The 25060-nt window shown below is 40.8% G+C and overlaps 1 protein-coding gene across 3 annotated transcripts in view; it reads right to left on the bottom strand.

Annotated features, from left to right (window-relative positions):
* Positions 1-254: 254 nt before the first annotated feature.
* The window catches only part of RIPOR3 (RIPOR family member 3), a 72584-nt gene continuing 47778 nt past the window's right edge, over positions 255-25060 (bottom strand). For all 3 annotated transcript variants that reach the window (XM_072414150.1, XM_072414151.1, XM_072414149.1), the window contains exons 11-22: positions 23092-23237; positions 14841-14970; positions 13484-14074; positions 11039-11181; positions 9608-9746; positions 9141-9276; positions 8350-8511; positions 6219-6374; positions 5560-5762; positions 3696-3779; positions 3047-3137; positions 255-1053 (exon numbers count right to left, since the gene is read on the bottom strand). In XM_072414150.1, the coding sequence (XP_072270251.1) occupies positions 953-1053; positions 3047-3137; positions 3696-3779; positions 5560-5762; positions 6219-6374; positions 8350-8511; positions 9141-9276; positions 9608-9746; positions 11039-11181; positions 13484-14074; positions 14841-14970; positions 23092-23237 (2082 nt within the window). In that variant the 3' untranslated portion in view covers positions 255-952. The remainder of the gene's footprint in view (positions 1054-3046; positions 3138-3695; positions 3780-5559; positions 5763-6218; positions 6375-8349; positions 8512-9140; positions 9277-9607; positions 9747-11038; positions 11182-13483; positions 14075-14840; positions 14971-23091; positions 23238-25060) is intronic.

Consider the following 25060-nt stretch of genomic DNA (forward strand, 5'->3'; position numbering starts at 1 on the left):
AATGCAAAGAACATTGTTACTATGTGAAGGAAATTCCATCTCGCCAACACTGGAGACTCCACTGGAAATTGTAATATCCCATTTAGGTGACAATCCTCCAAAATTTTGGTCACCCCTCAGTAGTCAGTAAGACAAATGGGGTGAATGTACAATGTGTGGTAATGTCCCCTGACACTCAGCCAGTCACCCATAGACCATCGGAGACCCCCCAAGCTGTCAGCTGATTTATACAACAAATCCAAACAAGACTGTAATGAGAACAAAGGATTTTTATTTTATCCTTGCGTACACAAGTCAAAAATGGAATGTATCAGTTTTCATATACACAACTATATATAGAATGTACAGATGTGAATTCCCATTCATGGCTCGCTCAGGAATTCCTCTTAACATTATTTACAAAAGTTCTTTAAAGCACAAAAAATGAAGATTTGTCATGTACAGTTCAGCAGCTTCAGCAGAGCGGTGTGTTCTGTTCACCTGGTGCGTTCAGCCCCGCTACATGAGCTGCTGATTGGAATTGTTCTTGTTCTATACATCATATTATAAAGATTTATTAGATGGAAGAATCAATTTACAAAGCTGGCACACAAGGTAAGGATCTTCATTTTATCATATTGCAGTCCAATGAGGTTTGAGAATTACAGTCACATGATGAAAATGAAGATTCCTATCATTGTGTAATGGCAGATAAAAAAGCACACACTTTATTGCAGCTCTTTATTCATTAATAAAAATATTATTGCTAAGTAACTGAATTTGGCCATATGTAGACCACGCAGGGAGTCATGGCAGCCGGGAGGAAATGAGCGTCTTCCAAAGTATCCGCCTATACGCCTAAGCCAATGTGGATAAAATGTATATTTGTGCAGCGAGTGTGTAGTGGTGATATACAATATTTCCTGCTGGAAGTATTCAGAGAACTATCATTCATACGCAGTCACTACCGCTATCAGAACACAGTGATCTCAATCTCTCCATCCAGTGTCAGCGTCTCCTGGAGCTCTCGGCAGATTTTGTCCGTCTTCCTGAAGACTTGTCTCCCTCGTTGACCTGAAACAAAACCTCAGGTTAGAAACACGCAGAACAACCTGAAAAGTGCTGGGGCTTCAGACATACAACCAATAATAATAAAATTAATCTGCTGACGCATGTTGCACTGCAGCTGTGGCTGCATTGTGTCTGTAGCTGGCATTGCATAGGGACAGAAAAATGGAGTATTTGTCACCTTAATCTTCCATTAAGAGGCCACAATCTTTATTTCCCTTAATGTTTTGTGTTCTGACAGATTCCCTGTTCATAATACTGTCCTATGCCAACCCTGCTCCAATTGTAACAATCTATAATTAATATTATAACACAGCCTAATATGTCTGCTCTAAATAGAATGTAACAAATCCTCTTTAGGACCAGAATGTGGGTGGTGCAATTACAACTCACGTTCACTAGGCGGGGCAATTACATTTCCCATAAACAAGGTGGTGCAATCACATCTTATCCACAAGGTGATGCAGTTACATCTCTCATTCACAAGATGGCGCAATTACAACTCCCACCGACAAGGGGTACAATTAAAAATTATATGCACAAAACGGTGCAATTAGAGCTTCCCCATCTACAAGTACTGCAATTAAAGCTCTCAGCCACAAGGTGCCGCAATTACAACTCTCATTCACAAGGGGCTGCAATTACATCTATCATCCACAAAGGGCTGCAATTACGTCTATCATCCACAAGGGGCTGCACTTATATCTATCATCCACAAGGGGCTGCAATTACATCTATCATCCACAAGGGGCTGCGATTACATCTATAATCCACAAGGGGCTGCAATTACATCTATCAATCCACAAGGGGCTGCAATTACATCTATCATCCACAAGGGGCTGCAATTACAGCTCTCATCCACAAGGGGCTGCAATTACAGCTCTCATCCACAAGGTGGCACAATTACATATTTTATCCACAATGAGCGGCAACGACAACATTCGTCCACAAGGTGGCGCAATATCAACTCATTTACAAGGTGGTGCAATTACAACTCTCATCCACAAGGTGGAGCAACATTTCTCATCCAGAAGGTACAGTACGACTAAGTACAACTTTCATCCACAAGATGGTGCAATTACAACGCTCATCCGAGAAGTGGTGCATTTACAACTCTCATCCACAAGGAGGAGCAACATCTCTTATTCACAAGGGGCTGAAATTACACCTCTAATCGACAAGAAAGTGCAGTTACATCTCTCCTGCACAAGCTGGTGCAATTACAACTCTCATACACAATGGGCTGCAATTACACGTTTTCTCCACCAGATGGCGCAACTATATCTGAAATGTGTTTTTTCCCCATTGTAATTTTAGCTGTAATGATTTTATATTTTGGGGAAATGTTGCATCAAAAATGAGTCCAGATAATGGGAAAGTTTAAGGACAGACTGTGAGACTGAAACGGCCCTGGCAATATTATTATTATAGAATAATATATCCAAATAAGATTTATAAAGATATGGGAACATATGTCAAAAATAAACTGATATCCAAGTCCCGTGTTCTCCAAATAGCCTTACCAATAGCCCAGTATATTAGAAGTCAGGTTCAGAACAATGTGACAATAAATCAGAGGGTACAGCATGGGAATATAAATGTAATGATACATGAAACACTTGTATTCTTCCTGATCCTTGCTGTCTTTTTTTGTATTTCCTCCAAATCTGTGCAGCAATCCAGCGGTAAACTTTGCCCCTGTGTAATAAAGACCTGTCACTGCTGCTCTCTGTCTATGTGCAGGGTGACCGGTCTTGTCTCCCCCCCTCCTGTAATATTCTGAAGGCGGTTTTCGACCTACAACTATGCTCACTGCACCTAAATATAATTTCTGCTTTTAAAAGTGCACAGTTTACAGATGCATTAATGTCATTTGTGGCTATAAAGAAATATATTTCACCATTTATTGTGGGGTGCAAGGAGTGATGGGTTTCTTCAGGAACATCCTCTGTCACATATTGGAGTTATTATCACTTCCAATTAGAGGTTACGGACTTACCGAAGGACACAATGGTCTCCCTGGCGGTGTTTCTGACCTCTTCCACTTCTGATTGACACAAACAGGCAATCTGGTCAATGCTGGCCGTACCCTGCAACACACACACAGCGTTCAGTAGAATAAAGCAGACATTGTTATATAGAGCCCAAATCTGTATACAGCCCAGGCTTCAGTAATATATCAGAGATCATTTACATCTCATTGCATGGAGAAGAGGCTACAGGCACCACCAGAACAATGACACAGGCACTGCAAAATTGTATAAAAGTATCTACAGATCTTATTTCTGGAAGTAAATATTGCAGGTTTCACCCGCTGAGCCCAGAGGTTCCACCTACCGGCCCCTGTGCCCCTACAGGATACAGCAGGATTGCGGGGGCCTCTAAGCAAAGTTTGGGCTTTACTTGATTCCCATCATTGCAGCAAAGGACAACAGCGGGAGAGATAATTATGTCTGATCTTCTTTGTAGGAATTTAGTTTACAATCTTTATTTTTACTGACAGGGTCACGGTAACGGTTGGTGCCAACCCTGGGTCTGATTCTGTGTTTTCTTGCAACGTATTTATTAAAATATCTAAAGGACAGCAATGGATTCACCAAATGTCATCAGCCCACCCAAGTTTTGTAGATGTGGAAATAGTCACTTACATTTAGATGTTTGAGGGCCAGACAGGCAGATCGTTGCAATTTGGGATCCCTGTCGGTTAAGAGTTCTGTGTAGTACAGCAAAGCCTGGAGGAGGAGAGGAAGAATCGTTAGAGATGAATATTTTATCATCAAAAACACTTTACTATGACATTGTCTGTGCTGTTATAATGAGGACAATGTGATCTCCATCAGAGGATCATGGGGAAGAGGTCAGGTAGATCCAACCAATCTTCTGCCATCAGTGACCCAGAATTACCCAAACGGGTAGAGACTACTACGGTACTACCATAAGGCATTATGAATGGGAATAGGAGGGAGTTTCCTTCCTTGAAAATATTTTTGTCTTCCAAGAACATTATTTGACTTATTTTCATATAAAGTCATGTTGTAATATTGCCTTGAGGACCAATTCCAAATTTTAAAAAAGTTTAAGCTGGAGCTCTGTCAAGCTTTTCGTGCTGTTTGTGAACACCCTGGAATGATTCTCCTTTCCTGTTGCTGTGACCCCAGGACAGAATATAAAGGGAACGGGTCACCTGGACAGGGAGGACACAGAGAGCCCTGATGAAATATGCCCAGTCCATCCTCACTTAGTAAATGTTTTTGTTCCAGACTCTATCAGTAGAGGTTTTCCATCACTTCTATCCCTGGGACATCTTTCATCAGGATGGGAAGTAAAAGTGATTCTCTCCAAACCTCTAAAGCAGCGATAAAAAGTCTGTACAGATGCTAAATAAACGTTGCTCAATTCTGGACCCATCCTCAGCCGTCCATGATAATGCTCTAAAGCCATAAAGGCTCCAGCATGGAGCATGTAAGTTGTATCATGCCAGGTCACTTTGCCTTCAAATCCCTCCACAGTTATTGTCCCACTTACAGTTCTGACCTGGTAATAAAATACTCCCCCTGCCGCTCTCTCCGCTCCTCCAATGACCTATCAATGACTCCCTCACTCATAACCTCATCACACGCACAGATACAAGACTTCTCTAGAGCTGCCCCGACTCTCTGGAATGGTCTTCCTCGTCCTATTCGGCTTGCTCCTACTTTCTGCTCATTTAAAAGAGCGCTCAAAACCCATTTTTTCAAACTTGCCTACCCATCTTCTTATGTCTTTTGAAACCATCACTACTTCCTACCACTGCATATCTCCCATCCTATTGTGTGTGAAATTCTCCCACCTACTAGATTGTAAGCTCTTCGGGGCAGGGTCCTCTCCTCCTGTATCACTGTCTGTATTTGCAATCCCTATTTAATATACAGCGCTGCGTAATATGTTGGCGCTATATAAATCCTGTTTAATATTATTAATAATAAAGTCTCTAATAGCAGAAGGCTCCAACAGTCACTAGTAATTGTCTAACATGGCTGCTGCAGACAATCCATGGTACTATGTTCCCCGAAAACAAGACCTCATACCCCATGCACCCATCTTTCAACATGACAGGTTATTATTATTATTACACAGTATTTATATAGCGCCATCATATTACGCAGGGCTGTACAAAGTCTATAGTCATGTCACTATCTGTCCATCAAGGGTGTTCACAATCTAATGTCCCTGCCAGTCATATGTCAATTATACAGTCTAAGGTCAACTTTTTGGGGGGAAGCCAATTAACCTCACGGCATGTTTTTGGGTTGTGGGAGGGAACCAGAGTACCCGGAGGAAACTCACACAAACACGGGGAGAACCCGCAAACTCCATGCAGATAGTGTCCTGGCCGAGATACGAACCTGGGCTGCAAAGGCCGGAGAACTAACTGCTGAGCCACCGTTCACTTACAACACAGCAGTCTCTTATAACATTGCAGCTCACTTTGTTTGCTGCCACAACCATTTTCTGTTGGTTTGCAGTTCTTACCTTCTGCTTGAAATGCTTGTTGGCAGACGCTCGGCAGAAGAAGCTGGCAGTGGTTTTGCACAGTTTGAGGTTTTCGTCAATTTGGAAAGTGGCGACCAGCTTGAGAAACTGCGGCAGAGGCTGCAGACGAGCGATCTGCTTGGTCTTTAGCTTTTTAATCTTCTTGAGCCTCCCAGGGAGTTGGAGATCCCCTATTAATGTGACTGTAGAGGTGTAAAAATAAAAGCTTGGTAAAGAATAATTCACAAACATTAGAAAACATCAAGCAATCAAAGGTTCTGCTCTGTTTGTGAGCTACATCAGCCAACCCATTCCAGGCAACCTGCAGCATGCCAAGGTATTTCTTTATTATATCACTAAATCAAAGATTCTGCCAAAAGATTGTCAGATGACTCAATTCTTTATTCAAGTATTCCGAGTAGCTGCATCTATTGCCCCCTATAGCTATAGGGGGCAATATAGGGTGATAGGGCCTCTTTATAGCTAACATCTGTTTGCAATTAGCAACCAAAATACCTTCCACCACCACCACCTTCTTAATATATTTTTTAATGTTTTATAGCCGCTTAGTAATTGTACTCAATCCCATCTTGGTTTGATGAGTTGGGAGCGTGTGGCCCCGACCACCTTCTGCAATATACAATAAGGAGATTCTTTACCTTCCCTGGTGAGCGCAGCAAAGTGTTTCTCCAGATCCACCACATGGTACCGCCGGAGGTACCCATAAAAAAGAAAGATGGAAATGCTCTCCGAAACCTCGTCTGAGTTCAGGATCCCTCCAAAGCTCACCATCTGTTCTAGCATTCTCCGAAAAACTGCGGAGAAAGCAAACATGTCGCTTAGTGTCAGTGATACAGAGAAGCACAGCGAGTGGCTATATGGCCAAAGAGGACCTGTTAGCTTTACAAATACACAAAACAATCAGCAAACTCAGGATGGCGCTACCTGAGGCTATAAGTGTATTCTGACACTTGCATTTCCTGTATAGCTGGAGCATCATAAAACATAAAGTTATAGGTAGATTCTGGTAAAATATTATGGGCAGCACGGTGGCTCAGGGGTTAGCACTCCGGCCTTTGCAGCGCTAGGTCCTAGGTTCGAATCCCAGCCAGGACACTATCTGCATGGAGTTTCTCCCCATGTCTGCGTGGGTTTCCTCCCACATCCCAAAAACATGCAGTTAGGTTAGGTTTAGTTAGATTCTGTCTAAAAAAAAAAAAAATGACCCTAGACTACATTAACATATGACTCTAGTAGGGACATTAGATTGTGAGCTCCTTTGAGGGACAGTTAGTGACACGACTATGGACTTTGTACAGTGCTGCGTAATATGATGGTGCTATATAAATACTGTGTAATAATAATAATATTACTATTGGCTGTTTGTACCAGTGACCCTGATATCTGCTCAGTTTTAGGTCCAAACATTTTGAATGAATGCAGATGTAACCCCTAAAGTTTTCACATGTAGAGTCCTCCTTTAACACAATCTGTACAAATGTGATGTAAGGTGATTCCCACCAAGAACACAGTCTGCTCTGAATCCGGCACAAGGAAGATTTATTTGCAGCCTGGAACCGGTGTCACACGCAGCCCAGAGCGGAACGTGCCGCGATCAGAGACTGCGGAGCTGCATAATAGCTTTACCATAGACGGGGCACGGAGAAATCCAAAGAAAGATGTAAGTGGATAATGATTCTGACAGATCGTTGCCTCCTTTCCGAGCGTGGGCACGCGTCCTATTTCACACAAGTTAGATCTATAACAGCCCTGAGTTCAGGAAGAGCGCTACATGTAACGTGATCTGCCGGCAAAGAAGCGGACGCTGCAAGCCACATTTCCGCCTCCCCAATGCCTGCAGTCTCCATTATTCCAACTCTCTTATATATACATGAAAGATTTCACTTCCTCTTACACAGACTTTGCCATACTCAGTGCTGGATGCAGGTCTGGGACATCTGCCGGAACACCATTTATAATCTCCTAAATTGTTGTGTGGATACTGTCAATGGAATCAGATTTTATTAGGGATTTAATTTGAGTTTTTCCAGACCTCCAACCAACAGTTTCTAATAAAAAATTGTTGGGCTGTTTTTACTTGTTTTGTCATTCCTGTGATAGATTGCATTCTAAGTGCCAGTACAAAAATCAAGTACGGTGCAAACAATGTGGGCATGGGACAACAACAGCTAGGGGCCTGCTGCCCTACCGGGGGTCCATAGCTCTGTGTATGCTCCAGGGATGGTGATTGCCTGCCCATAGGCTGGGGTGTGAGACAGATGAGAAGAGTCATTTGCTGGGGGAGTTATGAATACATTTAGTATTTATACCCAGTGGACATAGCCAACAGCGGGCCCCTGTGCAGAACTGACTTGGGGCCCCTGTGGGATCCCCAGTTGGCTGAAGAAGGTGCAGTGGCCTATTGCAGTGGCACACTTTGCACCTCCCTATGTCCATCCCTGTTTGTACCTCGTTCTTTTCATCCTTTTCATATATGCAAACCATATATTGCATGAGAAGGACACAACTGCGTTGGACCTTTAACACTGAGCACCTAGGCATGCTCCAAGCTGGTAAATGGCATGTGTGATCATGCAGGTAACTGGGCACCATATGTCTGAATGTAAGTGACTTCTGAAAATTAACTTGGATTAAGAAACTAAATCCATATGAAGGATACAAATCAACGGTTTGTTAGCTAGCCAGTCCCATTATAATCAGATTTGTGCAAACCCCCAGCAAACATTCACAGGATCCCTTCTTATTTAGTGACATTGACCTGCACCTCACCTGCCTCCAGCTGTCCCGGGTATTTTCCTTTGATTTTCGTCACAAACATTTTCTTGAGTTGGTTGAGGAAGGTCTCTACCGAACAGAACCAGAGGCACTCTGACTGTGTGCAGCTCTCCCACAGCTTCAAAAAATGCCGGATCTTCTTGGTCTTGGGGAAGACTGCAGGGAGACAACAAAGAAAGTAAAAAGTCGCCCAAGAAAGGATAAAACTGGTACGTGTGTGGTAACACCTTCAATCTCCGTTATGTTTCGGGAAAGCTTTGTTGGGAATCATTGGCATGAAACAATCATTCTTGTCCTTAATGATAAACTTAATGGTTCAATTATAATCCGTGCACTTTATTAAGTTTTGGATTGGTACTTACAGCCACGGTCAGAAAGGAAACACCAATTATCTTTTTCCCTAACTTTGGGAAGGAACATCACTGACCTGAAGGCTCCCAGCTTTCTGGGATAAAAAAACAGAAGCTACCAAAGATTCCAGGGAAGGGTAGAGTTTTAGTGCTCAACGCAGAAATTTTTTTAAGCTGGGTGGGAAGAAATTTTAGGTGGGTGGCAGCCCCTGTATTATGACCCAACTGTTCTGTAACCACCCAAAAACAGCCGGGTGGTTACTGAAATGTGCCGGGTGGTGCACCAGCTAAAAGGGGCTGGGGAGAACACTGAGTATAATCAGAAAACTAATGCAGTCACCACATCTATGGACTGACTGCAATATATAAAACATGTTGTTCTTGGGTTTGGAAAAGGTAATTCAGTGTGTGAGGGGATAAAAAGGTCATACATACTGTCTTCTATAGACACCTTCTCCTCTGCCTTCTGGAAATAGATAATTGACAAATCCTGCAGGACTTCCCTCTGCCAGGACAGTTCCTCCACAATATGGTTTTGTATGATCCGTGCCGTGTTCCGGGATGTCAGTTTCTACAAAAGATAATAGAAACAATTTCAAGGAAAAAATGTAATAAATTACAGCAAACATTGGATCAGAAATTGGGCCCAAATTCTTTAATCTGGCTAAAATCTAGAGAGCACCTCACAGGGTCCATGTGTAGATAGAACACTAAAGCCCTGAGCGGAAAATATGTGTGCGCTACAGACTTTAATATTGTTTCTTTAACTCTTGAAATTCAATATTTAATTACTTTATTTATAGGGTCCACTAATAGCCTCGTCCTTTCTAAAACACCACGGTGCCATTTAGACAACCTGACACCCCTTTTATCCAAAACTGAGAAAGAGAAAAGTCACCTACCTTCAACAGTGCTTTACAGATCTCCAAGTGGATAGACAAAAGATTGTCCAGGTCCTTGTGCCCTGTGCTCAGTTCGGTTTGGTCCACTTCAGTGCTACAGGAAAAGGACTGAACTGCGGGTTCACTTATGGTCCCATTACTGGAATAGATATAGAATAGCACACATCAGGACAGGCAGCGGTAATCTGGACGGTCCATACATAACCATAGAACCTGCAGAGCCTTTCCTTTATCCCAGAGACAATCAGGTGTCAGGGAACTCCTTCTAATACCAATTTATTGGAGGACAATGGGTAAGATCCCCTTGCATTGGTGGCCAAGGAAAAGATGCCACCCTTGCACAAAGTCTTGGCCCCTAAATTGTGCTGGTGTCATAATAAAGAGGCCATTCAGCCACAGCTACAGGAACCCCTGGCAATCCCGGAAGTAGCCCTAGGATTCCATGGAGCAAGTGATATGCCAAAATATCATTTACACAGGTTATCTAAAGTAAAGGTAATATTATTTTTACAATAAAAAATATCAAAAAGACATTTATTTATAAACAGCTGCTGAAACATCTACATTCTGATGGACTGTAAAACAATGCGTGCCCAGCACAGAATATACACATCTTGTGAACATAACTCTTGGTTGGCAATGTTCATGCAGTGCAGGGGTTATACAATGCTATTTTTTCCACTGGATCCAAACTGGAAGATCTGAAATCTTCCCCTTAGTGATGGGATTTGGAATATTTCAAGGAATCAGACCTCTGCCAATATGTGTCTAAGAACCCCAATTATAACCAGGCTACAGGAGTGATACTGAATATGCCGAGCCTAAAATATGCAGCTCATGGCATTTTCAGTATAAATATGTAAACTGGAGTTACGCTTTAAGGTGTCAGCCATGGAATCCTCCATGTTTCTCTCATTACTGGCCTGGTTTAAATGTTTATTGTTCTGTTCTTTAGCATTGCGTGATCAGGAAAATGAACTGCGATAGACTCTTCCAGCTTCTGCCATGGGAAGACGGAGGAAATATGTTTCATATTTGTTGATGTTTTCCCAAATAGAGCTTTTATATAACTCCACACATCGTCTTTATTGGGCAAAGCCAGAACTGAAAGTGAACCTGTCATCCAAGTTCCATTTACATATCCGAGAGAATCCCCTTCTCAGTTATGGGTGGGGTGGAGGGGTCATGTTCCAAAGTTATTATGGATTCCAATAGCATACTTTTATTAACCCATTATTAACCCTCAGCATGCCATCATTAGGTGGCACACATTCCTTATGGCGTTGTATGATACTATGGGAAAGTTTACATTGCTATCTGTCATCTGATCTATATTATTTAATCCCAGCTCTTGGTTTGGGTTCCCAACTCTGCACACAGGAAATGCTGCAAATATTTGGAGCCTCTACACAGACACAATGTGTACTTTACCTCTTGCTGTGAGTGCGAACGCTGCCAAATACCGATGTATCGTCTGCGCTGAAATCTGCGTTGAGAAAGTCGAAACTTTCCAGCGCCGTCTCTACAGTCAAACTGTCTACTGAGCTACGGGAAGGCTGCACGGGACGACTTGTCTGTAGGGAAATAGAAATAGTTCAGTTCTGAAGCACATCAAATGTGAAAAACAATCCGATATGTATAAATGAACCCCAGCTTGAGCTATTGTATTTGTTTTGTATAGAATGGGTAAGTTTTATAGGTGAACTCCAAAGCAAACAGCTTCATAAATAGATGAAATACAGACTCCACATATCAGCAGGTTCCTAACATTACACACACACCTTACTGGCTCCTTGTGCTACTTCTCTCTTCCTTAATGCAAGTTCTCTGTACAGGGGTTTAAACTAGGTCATATTCACATATATACACTGCTTTCATTCAAAATACAATTCATAATATATTAATGAACACTGGGCTGCAATTGTTTTTGACATTCCACATCCTATCCCTGTTGCTCAAAAACAGTTATGCAACACAGAGAAGAGAAATTTGGCCAAATTGATTTGGATTTTTCCCGGATTATATGAAAACAATAGTTTAGTTTGACCTTTAGAATGTTTTTATTGATGGATAGACTGTAATATCCACAAATTGCATCAATGTGTGCAGGGCAGCCATCAGGGGGTACAATTAGTAGTGCTGTACTGGGCCCAATCATGAGGGCAATGGTGTGGCACAGCTGGGGGTTCCAAATTTAAGTGGCAGAGGGGGATATCACATCACATTGTTCTAGCCTAAAGGGGTAACTTAGTATCCATCTCCTATCATGTTGCCTGTAACAGACTCCGATCAAGGGCATGGCAATCTGGCATCAGTGGAGTTCCCAGAGCCATCAGGAGTCATTAATTGATTCAGAAGTCAGCACTCATTCTGCTGAACCTGCTTCCTAAAAAAAGAGAGCACAGGAGCACATCTTGTAGCAGAAATGATTGATGGTGACCCTGAATACAGATACGGACAACCTTAGGATACCCATGGATGTCTCCACTGAAGACATTGACACCCCTGCTAAACTCAAATGAGTCTGCAGTAATACTCCCCTTAAGTAGTTCCTGTGCAGGTGATACTCGGATTGGTTTAGGTTTTATGACTACCATTATCAGATAAAGTTTTGTTGCTATTGACTGCTACACTTTGCAAATCATTATTTGAAAAAAGCTCTGGTGGTATATCAGGTTTGGGTGGAACGCAATAAATGGAGTCACCCTCCAGCTTAATTTTTCCTTGCTTGCTGCCATTATAAAACCAAACCTATGAGTCCTTATCTTCCTGTTTCATTACTATACTGCTCCTCATGATCACAGGCAAACAGAGGTCACAAAAGAGAAGCCCACGAGAAGTATAAAAAAAAGGGTAGTAGAGGCCACCAGTCTCCCCCAATATTGAAGCAAAAACTGTATGCTCGATGGAATATAACCGAAGTTTAGTGACGTGAGAAGATGACAGATCCCAGTTGGAAGGGTTGGATGTTGCTGTCACCGAGGTCTTATCACAGATTCGGCGGATGTCTCCCTCAGATGGTAGCGTGGGTGTCTGATATGTTATAATGAAATGTAAATATGTGTCGTGCGTGATGGAATTTCACTTAACATAAACAATCTCCTTCAATATTGTTTAAATGTAAACACTTGTTGAAATCCCAATCACGCAATGCTGAAATCACAAGTCCCTGACCCTAATTCTTCAAACAGTACCTTAAGGTATGCAAAAGTAAACTGTTAGTCAATATAATAGAATGTTTTTTTTAGCATGCCTTAAGTGTTATTTAAAAACATTGAAATTTAATAAATCAGGGTTATTATAACTAAACGTTGTACCATTACGTAGTTTAGAAAGTGTGAAAATAAAATTTGGATTTACACTTCCTGCCACCAGAACTAGGATAAAGGGCCAGAAGAGGGGGCCCCTTTGGTGCTAAGTTCACAGTTTATGGAGCACATTGGTCTTATCGCCTTGGGTGCCAAAGGACCTTGTCCCAGCCTTGGCCACACACCCCTACCCCCTTTCTCCCACAACTGTTGCGTGCCACCAATTTCCCCATAAATATTTGGTTACTTTTACAATACTAGTATTAGATTTAATAGGACAAATATTGTGATTGGGGAAGAGAGCATTAAAATTACTGTTTGCCAACCTAGAACCACCAATTAGAGTACAGCAAATGGCACTCTGAATGAGCCTGGTTTGTTGGGTGCAGAGTGAGTGAACGTTGTACATAAGCAATACTTGGCCATATGGAGTATGTAATAGATGAGAACATGATAAGAACATAGTGATCGTTTTAAAATCAAACCCTGAGAAAATCAATTATTTTTTAAAGAACTCCAGCCTTCATAGACCAAAGGAACCCCCTTCCCCATCCCACATATCCCTTACCCTGATTCTCTCGCTCAAGCTAAGAACCGACTGTTCCATATCCTTCAACTTTTGCCTTATGACATCTTCTGATCTGACCAAATCTAAGACCTCCTCCAGTCGACTTGCTAACGAATCCCTTTTGTCACTTTCTTTACTTTCTAAAATCTGCTCCACATCCTCTGGATCTTCTTCCAGAAGGATAACATTGGTCAGGCTCTCATCTATGGACTCTATTGTGGTGTCTTTATCAAACTCAAGCTTTGTGGGTTTCATGGTCTGGTGTGGGAAATGGTTGGGTGTCTCTTTTAAAATGTCCAGTGTCTCGTGGCTCTGTGGTTGGTTGCCTTGGTCAGGTTGTGACTCATTTCTCAGTTCTGGGGTGGATGAATAGGGCAGGGTGTCCCCACAAGAAGACGGTGGGCTAGGATGTGTGGTGGCTTCATCCTCATTCTCCTCCAGGTTCCTTAGACTCTCCACGCTGTTCAGTTCTGTACTTGTCTCCACACTTCTGCGGCTCCTAAGGAGGCCACTGTTAGCCAAGTAGCTCAGTATGTACGGGGTCTGGATATCCTTATCCAGGGATGGGTATGTGCTGTCCAGGTCACCTTGCTGGAAAAAAGACAGAACCAAATGAGTGTGACATGTAGAATGTACATTAGAGAAACAATACTGATTTCTAAAAGTAGAGCTGGGAAGACCAAGAAGCTCTTTTGACTTCTAATGATCTTCTTGCTTGGTTTCCTTCACTTCCAGTTTACTTATTACCTACTGATTTATTAAAGTAGAAATGGGAAGAGCCAGAATTGGCTTTTATTGATGTTCTTGTTGGTATTCCCTCACTTCCAGTTTACTTATCAGGACAGGAAATGACTCAAAATTCCCCGGCAGGGGCACACATGACAAAATTAGCCTGACAGAGGTTATTCTTCCCCACACTAACCACACCTAAAATTAAACCTTGGCAGAGGTTAGGCCACCATAAATTGAAGGTTTATAAACAATTTTTAGTATGTTTAGTTCTCTCCAAACATTTTGCTGACTAACATCCTGCCAAATCATTTTTTTTCCTCTTGTGCCTTTTTCCTGTGAGTTTGTACTTTTAACCAGTATTTGGTAAGGCTCTTCTTCAATGAAACCTAAAAAATCTTACACGAAAATAAATGGAATATAGAGACGAGAAGGAGAAGGTTCCATAAATTGTTCCCAGCCCTTTATCCCCCAGTGTAAACGTACAATCCTGACTCTAAGTCTGTGGCAGTAGTTCTGTATTAATTGACAAGTGTTCAAAAAATAAAGACATTGGTGCATAATTCCGTAGCACTCCATCATCTTCAGGGTCAAATAACTGGATGAATTTTGTACTAATAATACTTACAAGGTAGAATTTGTCGCGGAAGTTGGGCGTATTAGGTGGAGTCCAGTGGTATACAGAAACTTTCCGAACGCTTGATGACAACTTGTTGCCCATTCCAGGCGTGGACAGGACCTTGCTGCTATCAAACGGGCTGAGGATAAATAAAAGCGCAATGAAGGAAATACAATGGAAACATTTTAATTAACAACCTGTAAATAGTAAGATCTTGTGTGAGGGTCTTCCCAATGCATCTTCCATAGTTCAGGTTACGTAACCCCTTGCATGTTTTTTGTTATCTCCCCATATTGTACAGAACTGCAGATATGATGATGTTATATAATAGGAACATAATAATAATAAGATCAGCCACATGATTCGTAAAGAACGAAAACTAACATTTGAATTTTAATGTCACATCTGAAACACTCAATGATTTCTACAATTAAGATAGCAGTAATAAGATTTCCAGCACCTTTATGTAGCCATTGTGAAGGCGTCGCACTCTTCTCAATTTTAAACTTTCAAGTCTTAACAAGATTATTTTAGTAGCAGTGACACCATTATTAAGTTTTCTATTAGCTGGGGATATTTTTGGAGCATGTATAATCCTGTAACCATAAATATTAGTTTTGGGTAAAACTGTGAATTTTAACAAAAAGTAATTTTTCCTAGGAATAGAGAGCAGGCCGACGCATACAATAACACTCAGATCGATCACGAGACCCGGCAGCTGGAAATTTTCACCGGTAAGTGCGGTCAGGAGGATTCCAAAAACACAAGCTGCCTTTTCTCACTGCAAGTTGGAAACCATAACCTGACTTTCATGTAATCCGCATAACGCCATGAAGGAGAACAGCCGTCAGGAGACACGGCTTCCTTACTGTTCCTCTTTGAATCATGCTACAATCTAAACACATCAGACGGAGCGTTACGTGAGACATACAAATAATTGTGTGTAATGCAGATCAAACACAAGCGACACACTGCCGGCTGACCGATATCTAAACTATCAAGACCGCAGCTCCCCCTTCTTGTATGCAGGCTGCAAAGTGTTAAGAACATCGGACAGACCGCTGGACGCAAAGTCTTCCTTGCACCTCAAGACACCGCCATTATAAATATGGCTGCAAAATGATTGACATTGGTGGACGGACAGACAAAGAATAAACAGTTTGGGATTGTTTCCACTATAAGACTAAATTGCATTTTGATAATTGCACTTTGGTTATTGAGTTTTACGTGTTGCGTTCAGCAAACCATTCATTTGAAATATCTACCTAAAGCAGCAAATCGCACACATGCTGCATTTTTAATCTGCACCACATGACCGCACATTGTCTTGCCTTGCATTGTTGTCCATTTTTAGGGTGGGTTAGTAGCACCATTAACAAGGAATGGTAAACCAGCGCACCAGCCTATGTGTTAACACACAATTCCACATTCCTTGGTGCTTTGAAGCATATGTGCTAGCATGTTTTAATGTGCATGTGGTTAAGGAAGAGCAGTAAAAAATAATGTGAAGCCAGTGACCCCAAAGTACCTGTGTGATCTGTTTATAAAATGCAATGCATGGTAACACAGTACAATAATATAGTGCTGGGGTACACTTAATGGCATCACAACACCCCATCCATCGGATTACCATTTTTATAAAAATGCAAGGCACGGTAACACACTACACAGATGTATATCACATAGATGTGTTATTCTACACTGGAAATTAAAAACGGAAATAAATCTAAATGGGTACTGGTATAGGAAAGAGATGGCATCTATGGGGCAGCTGTAGCAATACCGACCAGGATATACCGCCAGGCCGGTAATGCGGAAACATATCTACATCCATCTAAAGTGTATGTACTACTGATTTCCAGGAAGTATCAAAACCCCTTGTGGTCACATCACTAATATTTTTGGCTGGTATATATATTTAGCTAAGGTAATCCAGCACGTTCTCTCAGTGGTAGGAGGCAAAATGTATCTTGCGATGTTGGCGTCTGCGGGAAGCGCACATCAAAGGTTGAAGGAAAGGTGGCAGCTGCCCGTCCTCTACTTTGCTGGAATGATAAAAAAACTGCAGTGAATATGCAATAAGAGACACCCAAAACCGCACTGCGGTCTAAGCGCGGCCTGGTGAGAGAGGCACAGCATGGTAGAGTCCGCTATCCCCGCTGTAATCTGCACATGCCATCACTTAATAATCTGGATTAATTCCAGGGATGCAACTGAGAAGAGTCAGAAAACTTGTGCAATGCTTGATTGAGCACAGATGAAAAGTTTAACCCGTCACATGGCTTTACCTCGCTAATACAAAATATTCTTCTGCATTCCTTGTCCCCATGGGTGAGATTTCTTTCAAATTTATCCCAGTGACAGCTCAGAAAAAGAGAGAAAATCTCTAAATGGGACACAAAGAGCAGATGAAACCTAACAGAGGCTCCAACATTTCTCCAAAACAGGAGGTTGCTAAACCCACACAGGCTTCCAATGTTTAAAGAAACCTGCTCAGAAAAACCATCAACTGGACTAAATTTTTAGGTGCACTAGCTGTGTTCTAGGACAAGGTTCTTTAGGTGAAAAGCCCAAGGCGCCTTCCCTTCATTACTTACAGCATAATCCTGCCTAAGTGCCCAAGGCGGTCGCCTCTGCTGTTTACCCCTTGGCATGGTTCAGGTAGCTTGGGTCAAATTTGATCCTCTGTAAGCTGTAGAATAATTCTTCTAGTTAATGAATAGGATGCTCAAGCTGCAGCCTCTGCTTGCCAATGACAATGGCCTGGCACTGGTTTACAGATCCCCCTGAACATCTCATATTCCATTAAAACTTTTCTGCAGAATAAATATGAGCACCAGTGGTAGCTCAATGAGATGGGAGCAGATATCTGATCTCTAGTCCAAACCCCGGGAGAGAGATGGAGGCAGCGATCAAAGTGTGGCCAGAAAACATGCTGCTTCCTAAACAGACATCAGACCCGGAACACAGATACACCGGCTACAATCGGAAACTTATACCATCCACTGATACTCCCAGTATCCCTTGGAGGAATTACAAGAACAATTACACACTAACCTATTCCAAAACACCATACCCTTCACATCAGTCTCTGCATCATAGGAGCAGCCAACATATTCCATAATGTTGTACATAGAATATTGCACCATTAACATGCCTTTTTAATGTACAGCCCTGCGTAATATGTTGGCGCTATATAAATCCTGTTTATTAATAATAATAATATTAATAATAATAATAATAATAATAATATCAGTCTCTGTGCCAGGGGAGGGTTATATAACCTGCCAGCTTTGGAATTTACTTTAATGACAAGATGTTGTACTGAATGCAAAAGTACAAAAGTTCTCGTAACGATTCCACAAGGACAATGGAAAACATTCTTGTAAATGGCTAAAAATATAGCATGATTTTGCTTACATCTGGTAGAGATTTGGGGTTTTATAAGTACACAAAAAGAAACATACTCAATTTTCAAATAGGGAAGCAAAGACCGTCAGCATGCTAATACATTTTTTATTTTAATTTTTCATAAGTTCTTCCTATCTGTAAATAGATTGTGACACATTTATTCAGAAAAGAAAAAGACAAGGAATGTGAAGAATGTTCCGATGTGAAGTCAAATGACTGAATATCTTTTTAGTTGTGTGCTGGGACATTTCAGAGCCTTCTGGCTGAATCTTCTGAGCTTTGTTTTACCATTAGGAGTCCAGCACAGCTGTGATCGAGGAATGACGCCGCTACAGGAACGTGCTGCGCTCATACAGGTCATGGAAAAAGAAGTGCTAGATTCGGCTTTGGCCTTTCTGTGAACACAGAAGTGACGGATGGCCGAGATTTACACATGGAACAGAGTGTGCCTGCTAGAGCGATCCTTACATTGTGGATAAACCTCAGTGACACTAAATAACAAATGACCAGATCAGTGAGATCTAAACCAGGTCTATATAAATGCCTGCATCTCCTAAATGAGATTTAGATATCATTAGGGAGGAAAACATTGAGACAGCTGGTAAAGGAATTGGTCAGTTTGTCAAAAGATGATACAGAGATCATATATGGATTATATTAGAATAGATCAGGGTTTGAGCTATAAAAAGTTTTTTAAGAATGTTGGAGGGATTGTACACCAAAGTCATCTGTTACAACTCTTGACATAATGACACTTGGAAGTTTAGGAACACTGACACTTGGGGGTCCCACTACAATGATGCACTGGCTCTTGGGGGTCCAATAATGACACTTTAGAATTTAGGACAATGACAAAAGAACCCAACAGAATGGCACATTGACACTTAGGGAACCAACACAATGGCACACTGACACTTAGGGGACCCAACACAATGGCACACTGACACTTAGGGGACCCAACACAATGGCACACAATGGCACACTGACACTTAGGGGACCCAACAAAATGGCACACTGACACTTAGGGGACCCAACACAATGGCACATTGACACTTAGGGGACCCAACACAATGGCACATTGATATTTTAGACAGGCAACCCAATGGCAAAATGACACTTGGAGGTCCTAATGCAATGAAGCACTAATACTTCGAGGTACTAGTAAATAACCCATGGACATTTGGAGTCCCAGAACTTTGATACATTGACAGTTGAGTGTACAAGAACAGTGCAACTTGGAGACGCGGAACAATAACACACCAACACTTGGCGACTCAAAATAAAAACATATTCACAGATGGGTGTTCAAAAACAATTACCGGTATATAAAAACTTTTGTGAATCCCCAAACTATTAAACACTGACACTTAGAAAACCTAAAAAAATATGTGACGTGGGTTTTATGATTATTAACACTTTTAGGGTGTCTCAAAAGCTTTTTTCTTGGAGCCCACATTGTAACCACCATGTCTACATCCTAATTCATTCTGGATGGTCGGTATATAAACAGTTGCAAACAAAGTAACTTCTGAATATTGTAGATTGTCATGACAGACACAACACTACACACGCCCGCCGTCTGCATGCAAACTGATTACATTTCATATGGAATTCTCACTAAACACGCAAGATTTGGAACTCTTAATTAACACCTTACCTCGGACACAGAAAACACAAATAAACAAGAAAACTTGAAATGCCAGAACGATGACATCCAGATTGCTAAGCAAAAAGACGAATACAGGATTTAACCCATTTGATTCCTGGAATGCTACCATATAACCATGCAAGCCCTCACAACTTCCATTCTCATCTGTATACTTCACAATCTTATAATTGGTGGGGGTGGCAATGGTTTTCTGCAAACATCACAGCACACTGCCTATGAGCAATGGTCTATAAAAGTTATGCGATTATCACAACACCTTAATAGATGGATGTCAGTGTGGAGGAGTGAGCATTCTTAGATATGTTGTATTTATATCCAAGGTAATGCATATATGTAACTCTAAGCAGCACGGTGGCTCAGAGGTTAGCACTCCGGCCTTTGCAGCGCTAGGTTCGAATCCAAGTCAGGATGCTATCTGCATGGAGTTTGCAGGTTCTCCCCGTGTCTGCGTATGTTTCCTCCCACATCCCAGGAGGTTAATTGGCTTCCCCCTAAATTGACCTTAGACTACATTAATGACATATGACTCTAGTAGGGACATTAGATTGTGAGCTCCTTTGAGGGACAGTTAGTGACACGACTACGGACTTTGTACAGTGCTGCGTAATATGATGGCGCTATATAAATACTGTAAAATAATAATATTAAGCATCCATGATTGAATGGAGAACTGAAATCCAACAAATGAAAGGGGTGAGCTAGGGGCAGTAAGATCGTTGAGGAAAGTACTAGATGATGCTGGATGTCCTCCAGATTTCATGTCACCTGCCTTAACTTTCAGCTTTTTGCAATTTCAGTACAGAAGAAAAGTGCATAGAACTAAGCAGGACTAATAGAAAAGGCCAGAGTTCACCTTTAAAGTTTGACTTGTTAAATCTTGCTCCCCTACTCCATACAGTCTCAGTTTTATAAACTTTTTAACGTTTGCTGATGCTTCCGGTCACACAGGAGGGTTAAAGGCAGCGTGTTGAATCTGCAAATGCCGTTTCCTGAGCCAGCGGGACATCTCGCATTGTTTGTGTTGGATGAGACGTCGGAGGCACTCCACGTACAGAATGTATAATTTATCGACACAATCCAAGCGTGCTCCACGGGGAGGGCCTAAAATAAGTGTCGCCCTGCCGAGAGGCGGAGGGACTTTTTGTGCAATCCATGCCGGGATCAAACTTTACAATTCTTCCAACAACATCAGTGCCGGGAAACAATTCTGGCGATGAGCGGTAAAACAAGACGCAGCCGCCAACGCTATCTTCTGCTGTTTGTATTGTGCTCAATGACGTCAGGCCATCAATGAATGCTTAATCACAGAAGGTGGCGGAGAGCGAAAACAAATGTTATCTTTTTAGAGTGTCTCAAGATAAATATTTCTTTTATTTTGTATTAATACATTTCTAGAGATTTGATATATGGCCCAGAGCAAGTCAGCATTTATAAACCAATGAGCTATGTGCCTGGTTCTTCTTTACTGGATGCAAGAACTACTTGTGTGATCAGAACATGCCAAAATATGAAATATCCCCTAATTATTGGCCTGCTATACAGGTTAGGAGGCCAGAACTAACCCAAAAGACTTACAAAATCAAGATGTACAGCATGTTCAACCCAGCTGTCTATACAAAGCCGCTGATTTATAGTACAGATATGACTTAAAAAACGACCTATTTATCCAAATATACATCCAGATCTGCAGCTTTATAAACCGGATAGCATCATCTAACCAACTGTACACCTAGAGCCTTGTTTTTTAGAACAGATACTTTCTAATATAGAGCCATTTATCTCACTGTACACCCAGAGCCGCTGGTTTATAGACCAGGTATATCCTAAATATTGAGCATTTTATCCAACTGTCCAAAGTAGAGTCACCATTGGAAGCTTTCATATTTGTTTTCATTGCAGGCTCACATTGAAGCGCCCAATACTGGCATATAAATCAATTACACGTGATCTCCAAGCCTTGGAAGCTGATATTATCAGAATGGCAAAGGTCATTTTGCTTTTCCAATAATAAACTATCATTATGAGAGTCAGGTGGTGATAACCTCAAGCATTGGAAGGGCTGAACAGCCTAATAATTTATTACCTCTTCTGGTAGTTTATTTTTCCAATGATATCTTTCCACTACGTTTTGGCCAGGTAAGAATAATTCCTCGGCCCATCAATGCATTGTTATGGAGGGGAGGGAAATCTTGCAGCAGCAACAGAAACTTCTGTGTGTCTTTGCTTTGGCAGCTGCTGTCCCCCATAATTCCTGCACATCTGGAATCCTGACTTTATGTGTTGTATTGTATCTAGATTACCTATTCCATGGCTTCTAAGTCAGCCACCAGATGCTTCCTTTTCTCTGGATGAAACCTTTTTAATTACTCATCGTAGGTCTGTTTAATGCACCCTGTCAGCTGTTAGTCTGTGACCCTACAAGTCTGTTACCTCTCAATAAACAAACATGACAAGATGCTCTTATAAGCAGGCAGGTGAGCGATCTCATGATTTAATGTATACATCTGTATATTATTATACATGACAAGGGCTTCCTAGAGTCCGGGAGGAGGAAAACAAATGTTGCTGGATCTGACTTTAAAATGATATACAAACAGTTTTGGTTAGGAGTATACAGATAAATGTGATAAATAAATATTATATATATATATATATATATATAAATAGTATAAACATATATAAATAGTATATATATAAATAATATAAAAATATATATAAATAGTATATATATAAATAGTATAAATATATATAAATAGTATATATATATAAATAGTATAAATATAAATGTGATATATTGCAGCTTACTAGTCTTTAGATGTGGGCCCTGCATTAGTTTTCTTTTTTTTTTTGCAGGTTAAGAACACTTTAAGTCCAGTCTGTGTGACAACTATCGCTGGTCCCATAGGTACAGAGGAGAAAAATGGACAGCCAACCAAGAACAAATAGTTTGGTATTTGTAGATTTACCAAGTATTCTACCTTCCATGATACAAATGTATTTATCCTAGATGTATATATATCTGCAGTGCTGTACAGAAAACACAGAGACGCTCACATCAGTCTCTGTACCAAGGACCATAATGACCAGACCCAATGGTGTCCGTGTGGGAGCCAATGAATGCAGCCATTTGTTTTGGCTGCTTTGAGCTGATATGGCATTGTTAAAATTTGGACCACTTACTTCCAGATGACTTCAAGCTGAAGTTTGATGGTTCCCAGTTCTGTTATGTCTACTATGATGATTCTCGGCCGAGTGGTAAAGAAGTCTGCACTGTCACATGTCACAACGCCAACTGAGATGGTGGTTAACCCACGAAGCTCTACAACCTAACAAAATAGAGGTAAACATCTTACAGCTTAAAACAATTGAAATCCAGAAGTAAAACTGTGTATACATGAACTTAAAATCCTGATTTTTCATTACTAAAAACCTATGTGAATGAATAATGTAATCTGAGAACACCCTTATTCTAGATGCAAATAAAAATATTGTAAACTTTATATAGCAATCAGACTTTCTAATGTCCAGGACTACAAAAACAGTGGGGTGTTGAAATCCCAATATTTACTTTTAGGGGTGCTTGATTCCTGTTCCTTGTGGAATGGATGAAATAGGGTTTATAGAAAGATGCTGGGCTATAGATTCTTATGGTCCCATTATAGCTTCATGGCAAGTCCTAATACTACTTTCCCTTTCACATCCATTATCATCTGCCTGCTTCCCATATTTTCTTCTCCTTCCTTCATTAGTCACTGTTCTAATATGGTTTGATTTATTCTTTGTTTGATATACTTGTTATATATAAATGAAAAATTAATCATGCAATCTCAAAAATGGTGAAAGTATTACAGAAAGTTTACAAACTTTGTATAGTGATAATGTTACATTATCTGTTATACAGTTTATTTTCTTCATCCTTTTAACTCTGGTCTGTGTAACATTGTATAATAATTGTCAATTTTGGTTCAGGTATTTCTTGTATTTTTGGTTTTGGTTACAATATTAAAAAATACTTTTAGAAAGATGCTGGGGGTAGCAGGGATACACTTATAACCAGATAACTATATACCCGGAACAAAGCTCCCAGGGAAAAAACAAAACAAATACGTCATTTTGTAAAGAAGGGAATCTAAAAGTCAAACATTTTCTGGTGAAGAACCGATTACAGCCATTAAAAACACGTGGACCTGAAAGATTCCCCAGCAATATTTGCTGAATGTAAGATTCACTGCTCTTTATAAAGAATATGTTTGCTAATTTTTTGATTGTATGTAATAAAGAAGCTGTGGTGGTTTAGAATGTAATTTTTTTTTAACACATACATATTTACCCAAGCAATGCCTAAAATGAACTAACCATTGCAAATCTGCATTTAAGAAACAAACACAGACACTTTTAGTTATACAAATGGCTGTACTGCTGTGAGATCATCAGAAGAGCTATATACGCTATAGTGATGATGCCTTCAAACTACACTTGTTTGGGAAAATCTGCAAAGTGTGTAGCATCATCTATAAAACTTTCTCCCGTAAATTCCAGGCATATCAACACAACATCACTGGTATGTCAGAGGTTCCCAGGCAGATTTATTGGTGCACTGGGGGTACTCTACAATTTACACGCTGCATGCCACTGTGTGCAACACTGAGCCGTCAATAGCCCTACGCAGAGATTTAATGCAAGGTATGCATACCTTTTTACCCTCAAGACCTTTAACACTAAGAGATGTCTTGGAGGGCAGCCAAATCCCATAACCAGAACCCTTATGGAGCTCTGTACGGCTCCTCTACATCTGGAAGGGTTTGGTTAACTCTTACCTTGCTTGCGTGTAACTCTGCCCTGAAACGTAGAGCCAGCATTTTAACGTGACAATAAAAGACATAAATATAGACGCATGTTGTATGATCGTTTTTTAAAGATTTCATTTACAGACTTATGTCTTAGGAGATAGATAACTCTAGTTTTAGTGCCAAAAAAGTGAGTTTTGCCAAAATCACCAATCATTATTTTATTATTTGGACTAAGTTGAGTATTACATTATTTATTTTTATATTTTGTATTATTTGGCAGCAGTCATGTGTCAATGCAATTAATTCTTAATGACACAGCAAACACATCTTACCAGTACATCTGGCAACATCTGGGTATT

The sequence above is a fragment of the Pyxicephalus adspersus genome, chromosome 6 (genome assembly GCF_032062135.1).
Source record: "Pyxicephalus adspersus chromosome 6, UCB_Pads_2.0, whole genome shotgun sequence".
In the NCBI taxonomy this organism is placed as follows: Eukaryota; Metazoa; Chordata; class Amphibia; order Anura; family Pyxicephalidae; genus Pyxicephalus; species Pyxicephalus adspersus.